Source organism: Macaca mulatta, chromosome X (assembly GCF_049350105.2).
Source record: "Macaca mulatta isolate MMU2019108-1 chromosome X, T2T-MMU8v2.0, whole genome shotgun sequence".
Classification (NCBI taxonomy): Eukaryota; Metazoa; Chordata; class Mammalia; order Primates; family Cercopithecidae; genus Macaca; species Macaca mulatta.
The window spans coordinates 23,167,836-23,180,277 of record NC_133426.1 but is presented as its reverse complement, the minus strand read 5'-3'; the positions used below and the strand labels follow the sequence as shown (position 1 = coordinate 23,180,277).

The following is a 12,442-nucleotide window of genomic DNA, read 5'->3' as shown; positions in this document are numbered from 1 at the left end:
TATCTTGTGTGTACAATAGCTAAGTGCACATCTTCCCTCATGCCCAGGCTAGTATTTATATCCTTATTGTGAAGTCCTGGCCCCAAACCTGAATGCCCATTTCACAGTAATGATTTAGGCCTATTTCCTCAGAGGAATTTGGCATTTATCTTAATTTACTAGGCATCGTTTTACAGCCACTTTTAGAAGTCAGGTCAAGACTGTCAATTTGATAACTAGCACCAAGGCCCCTATTAAAATGAAGGCACCTAAACTCCCCAGACATGAAGTAAAAAGTATACTCATTGACTGGCATCCTGTTGCTAATTATGCTTAGGTAGTTAACATCTAGTCTGGAGACGGAACATGAGTAAATCTGTTTCTAGTATATTTTCAAGATGGACCCACTGACCTTTGATTAAGTAACCATTCCCTTGACAATGAGGGTAAAAAGAGAGTATCTCTGAGGCACTGTCCCTGAAGAAGTAATATTGACTTTTTTTTTTTTTTTCTGGGGCCATGTAGAGCAAGTAAGCTTTGGTGGGCAAAGCACACTTCAGGGGGTCACTCTAAATGGGAAATAATTTTTTAATGATACTTACTTGCCAGAAACACACAAAAAATTAAAACAGGGTTTTAGTACTGAGTCATTAAATATGGCAAGAAAATAAAGCATGTAGCAGAATTAGAATTAGCCATATAATAGAACTTAAATCTGTTTTGCAGTTCTTTTAAAAATCAGTGTGATGTTTTATAATGACATTATCTGACCCTGATTCTTGGAAAATACAATAGGAATCAATTTCTTACCTTGCTGTTGAATAATCTTAGAAGCTAATTGAGAAAAGGAATTTGAATTAACAGAGATATTAGGTGACAAGACTGAGACTCCAGGGCCCAGAATGAAAGTAATCAAAATCAAGGAAAGGTGGAAGTAGGCTGTTGGCTTCTCTCTTGAGTTCTGTTGCTGCATTTTAAATGCCTTGTCCTTCTATAGTTTGATCTTTTATACTGAGTCCTGGCTCTTTTTGCATATGTTCTTGGTTTGGGGGCAGCTCCAAAGAGAATTCTAATTTTATTCTTGGGGTTTTGGAAACAATGCCTTTCCTTAGTTCTTCTTGCTACAGGTGTGTACATGCAGCCACTCACAGAAATCAGAAGAGGCCCTGAGAAAGAATTTGTTCTAACTGATCACTCAGCATTTATTGCTAGTTATCCCTGGCTTTGCCTCCAAAGGCCCCTACCACCATTCCTGATAGGTCAGATTTCTCTTTCTCAAGCCACACCTCTCTAGCAGATTCCTACACCCGAAACCCCAAACTGGAGTTCCACAGCATCTTACAAGAGCCCTTTGGATTTCTGGAACAATTGCTGACACCATAACTGGGCCTCCTTCCTGAAGCTTTGTCAGTCAAAGGAGGGACAAGTGCCAACACAGCTGTGGTCACCTCTTAAGGATTAGCAGCCTGGAGTGCCTGGCTGGCAGTAGTCCTGGCTTACAGCTGGGTATTTTTGCCGAAGAGGTTGGCCTGTTATCCTATAGGAAAGCCCATCAGTGAGGACGCTGTTTTCTGGCCTGGATTCAAGGGGAGACACATTCCAAAAGCCCTAGGACATGAGGCCCATCCTGCCCTCCAGAATGCTGGAACTATACCTGAGTTCCCCTTGGAACTTTCAAGGGTATCCTTTTAAATGCAAACTTCTCTGAGACAGTGGTCTACTGAAGCAGCTTCTCTTAGGTCTGGGGAATGGGACAGAGAATGGAAGTGGGGATGGAATAAAGAGGAAATGGCAGGTAGGAGAATTTCACAGAGATGAATTTCTTCAGTTTTTCCTCCAGTCAGGTCTGACCTTATCTTTTACTAGCACTCCAGAAACTGAGCCACTTGGAGTCAAGGAGAGGCAGAGAAGATAGATTTTGGTAGGTTCTGTTCCTCTCCACTTTCCTCTTTCAGTGGATGGCTCCATTCTTTAGCATCACCATCATTCATTGCTCTATTTTTTTTTTTTTTTTTTTTTTGAGATGGAGTCTCACTCGATCTCCCAGGGTGGAGTGCAGTGGCGTAATCTCGGTTCACTGCAGCCTCTGCCTCCTAAATTCCAGTGATTCCCCTGCCTCAGCCTCCCGGGTAGCTGGGATTACAGGCACGCGCCACCATGCCTGGGTAATTTTTGTATTTTTAGTAGAGACGGGGTTTCACCATATTGGCCAGGCTGGTCTTGAACTCCTGACCTCAGGTGATCCGCCTGCCTCGGCCTCCCAAAGCGCTGGGATTACAGGCGTGAGCCACTGCGCCCAGCCCACTCTCTTAATTCTGGGGCTGTAGTCCAGCAAGCGGAACTCTAACACCAAATCTTGCAGACGTGGGCAAACAGATACTGCATGTGGACTGAAGATACTTTTCAGAGGTCTGACGATTGTTTCCTACTTTTTAAAAAGGTATTTTAAAAGCAAAAGTACTGCTGTTTGCTTTGCACTCTAGGTTTAAAAACTTCTCTACAAAGTAGGAGTTCTATAAGCTTCTCTGTGAAATCTGACCAGTGGGCCTATGTCATTGGCATAAAGCATAACTTTGGCAAGTAACAATTTCCCATCTCCAAAATCCCAAGTCTGTTCACAAGGACTCCCTGGTGACAGAACTCATGGGGTGGGGGCAGGGCGGAGCTACCTAAATACAGATTTTGATTTTGGTCACTAGGGACCCTGTGGTGGTAATGGGAGTCATGACTCATCATTTGAGGGCCAGGTCACAGCCTGAGACCTTGAGGTAAAAGACTATATCATAGTGAGGATATCAGGAACCTCAACATCCTGACATCCTGACATTCTAAGGATTACCCTGGATGATACAACATCCCAGGGGATTCCTTCTTTTACAGTCACAGTGTAAGACTGAGGAGTTGCCAACGGGAACTGTTAAACACATCTTGATTCTATCAGATTTTGAAGATAAAAATGCTTTTAAAGCATTCTCTTGTCCTTTAAAAGCATATTCAAGATGTTTGTTTCTATTTTTGTTACACTGCAGGTCTGTATTGTTACATGCATAAGAACAAATGCATATTAGTATGTGAAAACACACACACACATATAAAGAGAGAGAGAGAGAGAAAGAAGAGAGCGCCAAGTTCTAATTATTCATGAGTGAATACTCTGAGGCAGCTCGAGGTTTTAGTCAGGCCAGTAGGGTTCTTCACTAATGCTGAGGCAAAATTTGGGCCAGGAGTGTGATTTTAAAAAGAAAACTGCTTTTATTAATTTTATTTGCAGTAAACTTTGGGGTTGTCATCTAATAAAATAAAATATTAAAGAATTTAGGCTAGGCCGGGTGCGGTGGCTCATGCCTGTAATCCTAGCACTTTCAGAGGCCGAGGCGGGTGGATCATGAGGTCAGGAGTTTGAGACCATCCTGGGTAACACGGTGAAACCCCGTTTCTACTAAAAATACGAAAAATTAGCTGGGTGTGGTGGCGGGTGCCTGTAGTCCCAGCTATTCAGGAGGCTGAGGCAGGAGAATGGCGTGAACCCAGGAGGTGGAGCTTTCAGTGAGATCGCGTCCCTGCACTCCAGCCTGAGCAACAGAGTGAGACTCCCTCTCAAAAAAAAAAAAAAATTTAGGCTAATAATTTTTCTTCTTTTCAAAAGAATTTTTATATCTGAATGTGTTGTTAACTCTCAGACTTTGCAGCTAATGAAGAGAAAAAGAAGCACAGATGATAAATAACACTAATGGTGGAAAAAAACTCAACTGGCCAATCCTCCCATCACTGAGGGTGACTATCAAGCACCCTCGAGATTAAATCTTACTGTCACCCAGAACTTTCTGGGGCCTGATCAAAGCCTTCAGGGTTGTTTATAATTCAGTAAGACAGAATCCACTAACAAATAGTTGAGAGTTAACCTTTCTTTACCCAGTAGATATACTTCTGGAAAGTTGCTCATAAAGTGAATAATATTTTAAATGTATTTAGTGGTTTTGCTATTGGAGACAGTCTGGGTGATTTGTTGTTGGTGTTGTTGTTGTTGTTTTGTTTTCAATGAATAATCATAGGCAAATCGATCTACTTTGTACAATACTTCTGGATTTTGTAAGTCAGATTTTTCTTCAGGCCCAGATTCTCCCACCTGTCCCAATGTACATAGCCACAACACAGCAGCTGATAGATGCCTTTGGGTGCTACTCACATTTTAATCCTTTCCACACTAGCAGGATTTCTTCATCCTGAGTTCCTCAAAGTAAGGAATGGCTAAGAAGGAGGAAATGGGATGGCTTGCTGATTGATGGATGATCTTTCAGTTTCAACGTGAAAACATTTAATGTCATGAGTCAATGAAGCTGTTTATAGCATGCCTGGGCAGTGCTAAATTTCATATATGGAAATAAAATTACTATATTCTTCTCAAAAATTCATAGACTATAATCCGTAAGCAGAATCTGCTTAAAGCCTATTTTATTCTTAGAAAAACTTCACTAAGTAGCTCATGTTTATAAGATGCCTGTTTTTCAATGACATCCACATAAATTCATGATTTTTGTGGTTTTTTTTAGAAGAAATTTAAAGTGTATATATGTCTGGGTTGAGTAACATCTATTTTCAGGGAGAAGTTCATTAATTGGGTTACATTCACACTTTGCCAGTTATAAACATTTACTTTCTAAGGTGAATTGTTTGGTTTATCGCAGCCTGTTTTGTCTCACAGTTAAGAGTAAGAATAAAGGTGTACTCTGTTTAAGTAAAGACAGATGCTCACATCAGGGGGAACACACACATCTTACTCTTTGTACCAGATACTTGTCACATTTTGAAAATTCTAATCAGAGCATTGGGTTTTAGTCTTAGAAATGATTTTTCTTCACTAGATAGCTGCAAAAGAGAGCCCTAGAAATGAATTTGCTTATAGCTCTTCCTTGTTTAAAGATAAAGTATTTCAATATTGTGTGTATGTACATTATATAAGACCAGTGTGTATAAATGTGGCCCATAATATATGCTATGGTCATTGTGTAATTTCTTTTCATATAGAATACAGATGTAATATATAAACATGTATATATGGCATATCTTATTCAAATATATTTTATATATTTACATATAAAATGTTGGACTCTATATACCAGATAATATATACAGAGAAATATATAGTACTCCTATTTAAATATTCAAGCAATATATATTACATAATATGTGTTATAAACACATTGTATACATATAAATACATAACATGAGCTTACTACATATCATATTGCATATGATATATAATACAGCTAATGTGATATATAATATATATTATGCATATAGGTTATAAAGACACACATACACACAAGATGAATAGTAGGCTGATGTGAAATTTATGTTACTGATGAGGCAAAATAATGTTAGTGTTGCTACACCAATCAGTGTAGAGAAGGGGCTATAGAATCCCTCTCTTGGGCTCCATCTGTCTATATTTTGGTTCTTGAGTAATAAAATAGCCTTGGTGAAATGCAGGGTTTCCTTGACAATAACTATGAACCTGTTTGGGTTGTGAGCTTCTGTATATCCATCTGGTCAAGACTGCCCAGCTGTGACTTTCTGGGTGTCCAGTCCAAATGTAGATGCTAGGTATTCCTCCTCAGGGTCTATGTTTAGTTCAGTGTCCTCATGTTGCCTCCTGCTGCCCTAGCTTTACAGGGTCTGTCACTCCCTCATTCCCTGGGCAAGACCGGGTAGAGAGACCACCCAGGGGATATCTGGGAATCCTGGGTCAAAGACAAAGCCCTTTTGTATTTCTCTGCCTGAGTTCTGCCTTCCTGGATTTGTGCCCCCAAGTCCTGTTCTTGTCTTACTTTATGGTTAAAAATAGAACAATAAAACTTGTTTTATTCCATTCCCCTAAATCTATTTCTTTCCACCTACTCTCACCCTAGTATGATTGGTGGAGCATAAGAATAAAAGGGCAAGAACAAATTACAAGCCTAAATTACATAATCTCCTTGGAAATTAGTCCCATAATGACCATGGGCCATTACAAAAAAAAGATATTCGGGAGACAAACTTTGGAAATACTGTAAAATAAAATGTCTTTTTAAAAAATAGATGTACACAAAAATGTGAACAACAAAACTCTTATCAATCAGTTTTTTTCTCTATAACATGCTGAACCTATTACTGATTTATATCTAAGCAAAGAATTTCTACAGCATTCTAATATACTTCTACTCCATCAGGTAAATTGATTTTGTTACAAATAATGAATTTCTACAATAATGTATTAGGCTGAACCACACAAAATTACCATTTTTGTAGTTCAAAAATGACCAGATAGTGGTACCAAGTTTGTAGGCCAAAAATGGTTGGATATTGGCAATTTCATATGGCTTAAATTTTATTATTATCTGACTGATTTTTCCCCCATTTTCTCGTGACTTTAGAAATATATCAGAATACTCATCAGGAAAGCAAAACCTTTCAGGTTTGCTTAAGTTTAGAGCAAAAATAATAATTACAATTTTTCAGTTGGAACTAAATTTTTTGCATGAGTATTTTTACCCTTCCCTTTTTATGAGCTCCATGTACTGCATTACATTTCAAGTGGCATCATATGAGAACAAATTTTTGAAGAATGGAACCCAATCTTCTGGTTTCTGCTACATATGAATAATCTTAAAATACACAGCTGAAAGAAGCCAAACTTCCCTGCTATTATTCTTTTCCTAGCACTAATCCGCAAATTAGAAATAATCCACTAATTCTTTCTTCCTTTCACATCCTTGAATCTGAGTGGCCTGGTTGGATAATTCAAAAGGAAGAGGATACCCTGGATCTAACCGCTGACCTCAAATCCCAAACATCTGAAAAAGGGCTTAAAGAGTATTTTTCATCTCATAAATCTCTGGGGCTCTTGTATCTTGATAAATGCAAAGCAACCTTTATAAACTAGATTACATGTAGAAACTAATATCCAAAGTCTTTCACTATGACTTCAATTCTCCTTTTTAGTTGTACAGGATGTACATGAAGCAACAAATCTTCCAGATGCAGAAGGGAGAAAACTTTCCTTTGGTTCCCTTCTATATCCTCTAACATTCTATCCCTTTCCTGATTTGTATTTGATCAGCAAAGCTGTGGAAACATTAAGTCTGTAAGGAGAGCTTGCACATAGAAAACCTATGCCAATTTTAAAAATCATACCCAACTGGAGAATAATGGTGTAAATCTTCATCCTTTAAAGGAAATTCTATAACAGATTAAAATAATTAGCATCATATATTCACAAATAGCAATTCAAGTAACTCACTACTTGTTATCAATATATTTGGAAAGAAGGGATATTATTTTATGCACGATAAGGGTATAGACCAAATAAACTCTTCTCCAAATTAGAGTAACTAAAAAATGTCGATGAACATTTATAATACTGTAGACCTTTTAGGATTTCAGCTCTAAATAAACTGATATGACTCATCTGGACAGAGGTTTTGGCAGAAGTGGGATTGTCTAGTATGCACAACACTGATTAAAAACATTCTAAATCATGATGTATCTATGCTTACATCATTGCCAAAATGATTCATCTGTGTAGGATATATTCTTATTGCCAGAACTGTCACATATCATCTTGGCTAGAAACACACAGTCACATCCCATTATGGTGAACTCTTAAGAGTTTATCCAAATTCTTTCCTCTTCTGGAATTTTGTCAGGTTAATACTGCTTCACACGTGATCTTAAATTTTTCCATTCTAAATCTAGTGTCATTTTGGCATTTGGCTGGATTTGGCCTATGTGACCAGAATCACACTGACAATGTTCAGTTTGTTGAATTTTAAATCTATAATGTTTATCACATTGTAGACCTACTGACAGCCAAGGAAATGTCTGTTTGAGACTTTTTCTAAGATACTTTACCTTTTAAATGAGGCTTTTTGATTTGATATTGTATTTATATAACATACTAAATCAAGTTTTGCCTAAATCTACTTAGGTTAAGCATAGCCATTTTAAGCTATAGACAGGAAAATTTAAATACCGGACAGTTTTTTGTAGTGCCAAAACCCTTAGCACTGAATTTCTTCTTAGTCATTTGAAATATTTACTGGTATTTTAGGAATGGTCATCAAAAAAACCCAGAATTAAGCGATGGCCTTGAATGCAACATTTATGAAGCGGCTCTTGCTTATATTTCATTTTATAAACTCTTAAAAATGAAGAGTTTATCTGAGAAATACAGGAGGGCGACCATCCTAAATCCAGGCACTGTTAGCTTTATGAGCATATTAAGCACCCATTACATCGTGCAAAGTATTTATTGCAAATGGGCCTTAGCTACTAAAACATGTAGCTTCCTTTCATGTTATGACTAAGTAATTTGAGAACGCTTTGGGCTGAGAATGTACAGAAAGGTTGCACACTGATTGTCAGCAGGGAAAACTGCCATCAAATCAATGCACATAACATTCCTCACAAATTGCAAACAAGGGCTTATTGGGCACCTGTGGTGCATGGTCTCTTTCACTGCAAATGCCAGATTTTTTCTGAATTGAACTCTGATGTAAAGTTCAGTGATACTCAGTCTGCGGATCTGTGGCATTACTATTTCTGGATTTGTTTTTTAAAGACACTTCCCTGCTAACAGCATCTTTCCATCCTACCATCTCTTTCATCCTTGCACCAATACTATCTGCCATAGTCTGTTTTGTGTTGACTTTCCCTTACAATATTTAAAACCTCTTTTAAAAAGTACAAAAAAGTAAGTTTTAAGAAATTTTAAATATTTCAATTTACTTTATAAAACTAATCTTAAGAAGTTTTGAATATTACAATTTCATTTTTAATAAAATTAAGTTTTGAATACTGCTATTTTACTTTACTTAAAATTAATTTTAAGAAACTTTAAATATTATAATTTTATTTTACTTAGTAAATTAATTTTTCAGAAGTTTTAAATATTCTAACATGCTTTGAGCTCACTGGTAACAACCTGGAATGTCATAAAATCAGCACTGATTGTCCTTTTTCTAGCTCCAGCGTCCTTTTGCCTCACCTTAAGAACCTCACGATCTCCCTTCAGTTCTCCACTCTTTTCTTACTCCTATTTCTCTTCCTCCCACAAAAGCAGCAAGAAAATGAAAAGCTAAAAAACAAATGAAATGAAAACCCTTCCCGTAACCCCCAAAACATTCAAGATTGTGACTAATCGTGAGCAAAACATCTTAATTTCAACCTTGATACAGGCCTCTGTGGAAGCTACTAATACTCAGTCCTACTCACTCTTCAAGGAACCACCCTGTATTCCACAGTCAACCCACATGGTCTTGGGGTTATTGTAAAGAGGCAAGTTATGCTGCTTTCTTAATAGACTGAATTCAGGAGGAGGTACAGCAGCCTTCTTCTCTGTTGTTTTCAGCAGTGACAAGTACATTATCAAATCATCAGGCTGCTCAGTCTCCTTACGGTGCCCAGCTTTTCACAAAAGCTACCAGTATATGTTTATTGACTAGGTTTCAATTCCTCAGGCCACGGAGAATCGAGGGCCGAATGTAATTCTGTGGCTTTGCAGCCCCACCAGCCCTGCTTATCATGTGCCCATAACACAGCTGAGATTTCCTGAGGAAATTCTTTTCTACTACTCTAAAACAGGGCATAAGGCACACTAATGAACTCAACGGTGGTTATTTCTTAGTTAACAAAAAAGTGCCACTTCATTTGTCATGTTAAAAATGATTCCAAATGACATTTTAATTTTGTTAAAGGAATTGATAAGAAGCTGCTATAGAAAAGGGGGAAAGTGAACCTCTTGAATCCTTGGCCCGCAAGAACCCTGCCATCAGGCTTGCTGGGCATGCCATTTTTGATAACAGATGGACAGGGCAACCGATGTTATGGCCACTATGGCTTTGTTTTGACCATTAATCTCTATCAGGGAGTTCCTGCAGCCCCTATGAGTGAACACACTGGAAGCACGCTGTCACCATCAGCATCGCTTTAAAATATTCTCCTGAGTTCATAGTAAGAATAGGAAAAAAAGTTACTTCCTAATGGTTTCTCACATGTCACTCTCAAAGTTCTTATACATTTATCATGTCCTTTTGTGTGATGCTCACATCCACTCTATTTATAAGGTGGGGAAACTGAGAGTAGCAGACACTCTCAGCATGCCCTCCCATTCCCCATTCTTGAGCTTGCTGAAGGCTTGACTACAAAGTCACCTGAAGGATTTCTCTGGCTGCAGGAGTGTGCCCGGTCTTCCCTGGGAAGTGCTGGGAGTTAACTGGCCTGGGGAGCAGCCCTCAATTAATCACAAGCTGTCTGTGGGAAAATAGCCCAAATTCCTCACACCGGGGGAGGACCTCTCTGAAGTGTGTTTTACAAGGTCTCCCAAAGGTCCCCAGTGGGGCTGAACCACAGGTGCCCACAGCAATGGGCAGAATGTAATATACCTTGGGCTCATTAACATACCTTCAACTGCCTGCCTTCCTGTCTCACTTCCTCACGCCCATATTGGTGCTTCCTGGGCTCACCTTCCAATACACTACTTGTATCCAAATCTTTGTCTCAGGGCCCTGCTTATGGGGAAGCCCAACCTAAGCCACTGGGACACAGAGAAGATTAATACCTGCTAAACACCACATGGCTGCTCAATGGAGAGTCAGTGCTAGAACCCAGGACTTTGAACTTCTGGCACATTTACCAGATTAGGTTGTTTTTGGCTGATTACCAGCACTTTATAGAGTTGGTCCCAGGACTTTTGGGCAAAATGAAGATACTATAAATGAAACAAAGTTGTTAGATGGCTATTCCTGGCCTTTTAGGAACCCAGTCAACACCACCAGCAGGAGGAAACAGAAAAATGAAGGGTAGTAATTACCTAGCATGACGAAAGGGACTCCCAGGAAGGTGGAATTATATTTCCCACCAGTAAGATTGATGATCCCAGCTGCAGTGAGAGTGGCCAGGCTTATGGTCACCAATCCGAGCAGGCCTAGCCAGGGTTTGCTGCGGACGCAGTCCTGCATAGAGCAGCAAAGGATGGCCATGGTAACCACCAGGATCAGGCTGGTGACCAGGTAACGTTCTGATACGCGGCTGGTCTTCTGGAAATCTTCCCTCAGTGAGGAGGACGTGTAAGGGTACATTTTGACTTTGCTGTTGGATTTCTGAAACAGTCTGACAGTGTCGCAGAAGCTGGACTCCCACCTCTCGGCCACCATGTCATTTAGACTGTTGATTGACTGCAGGTAGTAGGTGAGCTGGATGGCCTCTGCAGATTTCACCCGGTCTTTGCTGTGCACAGTGACGCCCCCAAGCTGGTGCCCATTGTACACAGCCCTCCCGTCCTTTAAGTGAGTGATTGGGTATGTGATAGCAAAATTGGTCCGATTGGTGGCCCGAGCGTTCTTTAGCTCTTCCAGGACGTGCACTATGTCATCCACGATGCAAGTCTTATCATTATTCAGGATACATATATGGGCAAACGTGTAATTAAAACCAGGCCTTGGAACCTGGATCTTGGTGACAGCAGCATGCAACTGTGGGGAAAAAAATGACAGTATTTATTAATCAAATATTTCTATTTTTGTTTTTTGGAGAGGGTAGACATTCCATCTGTAAGCTAAACAGTTCAAATTAAATGTTATAAACCTAGATCAGAAATAGGTAGTAGGAATGTGAAACACACATTTGACCAGTGGTTCTCACAATGTGGCCCCTAGAACAACAGCAGCAGCACAACCTGGGAGCTTGTCAGAAATGAAAATTCTTAGCCCCACACAGACCTGGTAAATCAGAATTTCTGGGGTGGAGCCCAGGAATTTGGGTTTTCACAAGCCCTCTTAAGAATTCTGATGCAGCTGACGTTTGAGAAATGCTGCATTAAAGCACCAGTGTTCTTTCCACGTGTTCTTTATTTGTGACCCAATTGGTCTATACTTTTGGGAAATCTTATATAGGTCCCCTGTTCAGTTTCCTTCTTGAAAATGTAACATAAAAAGTGAACTAAGGTGCAATTCCAAATGCAGATATCCTCTGCTGACTCCTCCTCTGATGCTGATTTGCAGGGCAGCTAAATGATCTCTTTATCCAATTAAATCACTCTCTACCATAAAAGACAAGAGGTTTACCTTGAGGGTCCTTGTTTTCTCTGGCTTTCTTCGCCTACATGTATGGGAAGGGAGCTATAACTGTAAGAGCCTGGCTTGGATATATGGGAATCATGCTAAAGCAGAACAATGGGATTTATTCTACACACCTTGCTCCATATTGAATTTGCTGTGCCCAGGTGCTGAATGCTTGTCATCAAAATACGCATGAGAATACAAGCACTAATTTAACTGCCCCTACTACATGCCAGGCACAATTCTAGGCTCTTTATACAGATAAACTTATTTAATCCTTGCAGCAAATTACAAAGTAGGTATAAGTACTAGCTTCATTTTACAGATGAGGAAATACAGAGAAGTCAAGTCACTTGCCCAGTGTCACA

General features: G+C 39.4%; 1 protein-coding gene across 3 annotated transcripts in view; it reads right to left on the bottom strand.

Annotated features, from left to right (window-relative positions):
• The window catches only part of PTCHD1 (patched domain containing 1), a 75,623-nt gene that overhangs the window by 13,192 nt on the left and 49,989 nt on the right, over window positions 1-12,442 (bottom strand). For all 3 annotated transcript variants that reach the window (XM_077988386.1, XM_077988387.1, XM_001088008.5), the window contains one exon: window positions 10,829-11,489. In XM_077988386.1, coding sequence (XP_077844512.1) covers window positions 10,829-11,489 — 661 coding nt within the window. The remainder of the gene's footprint in view (window positions 1-10,828; window positions 11,490-12,442) is intronic.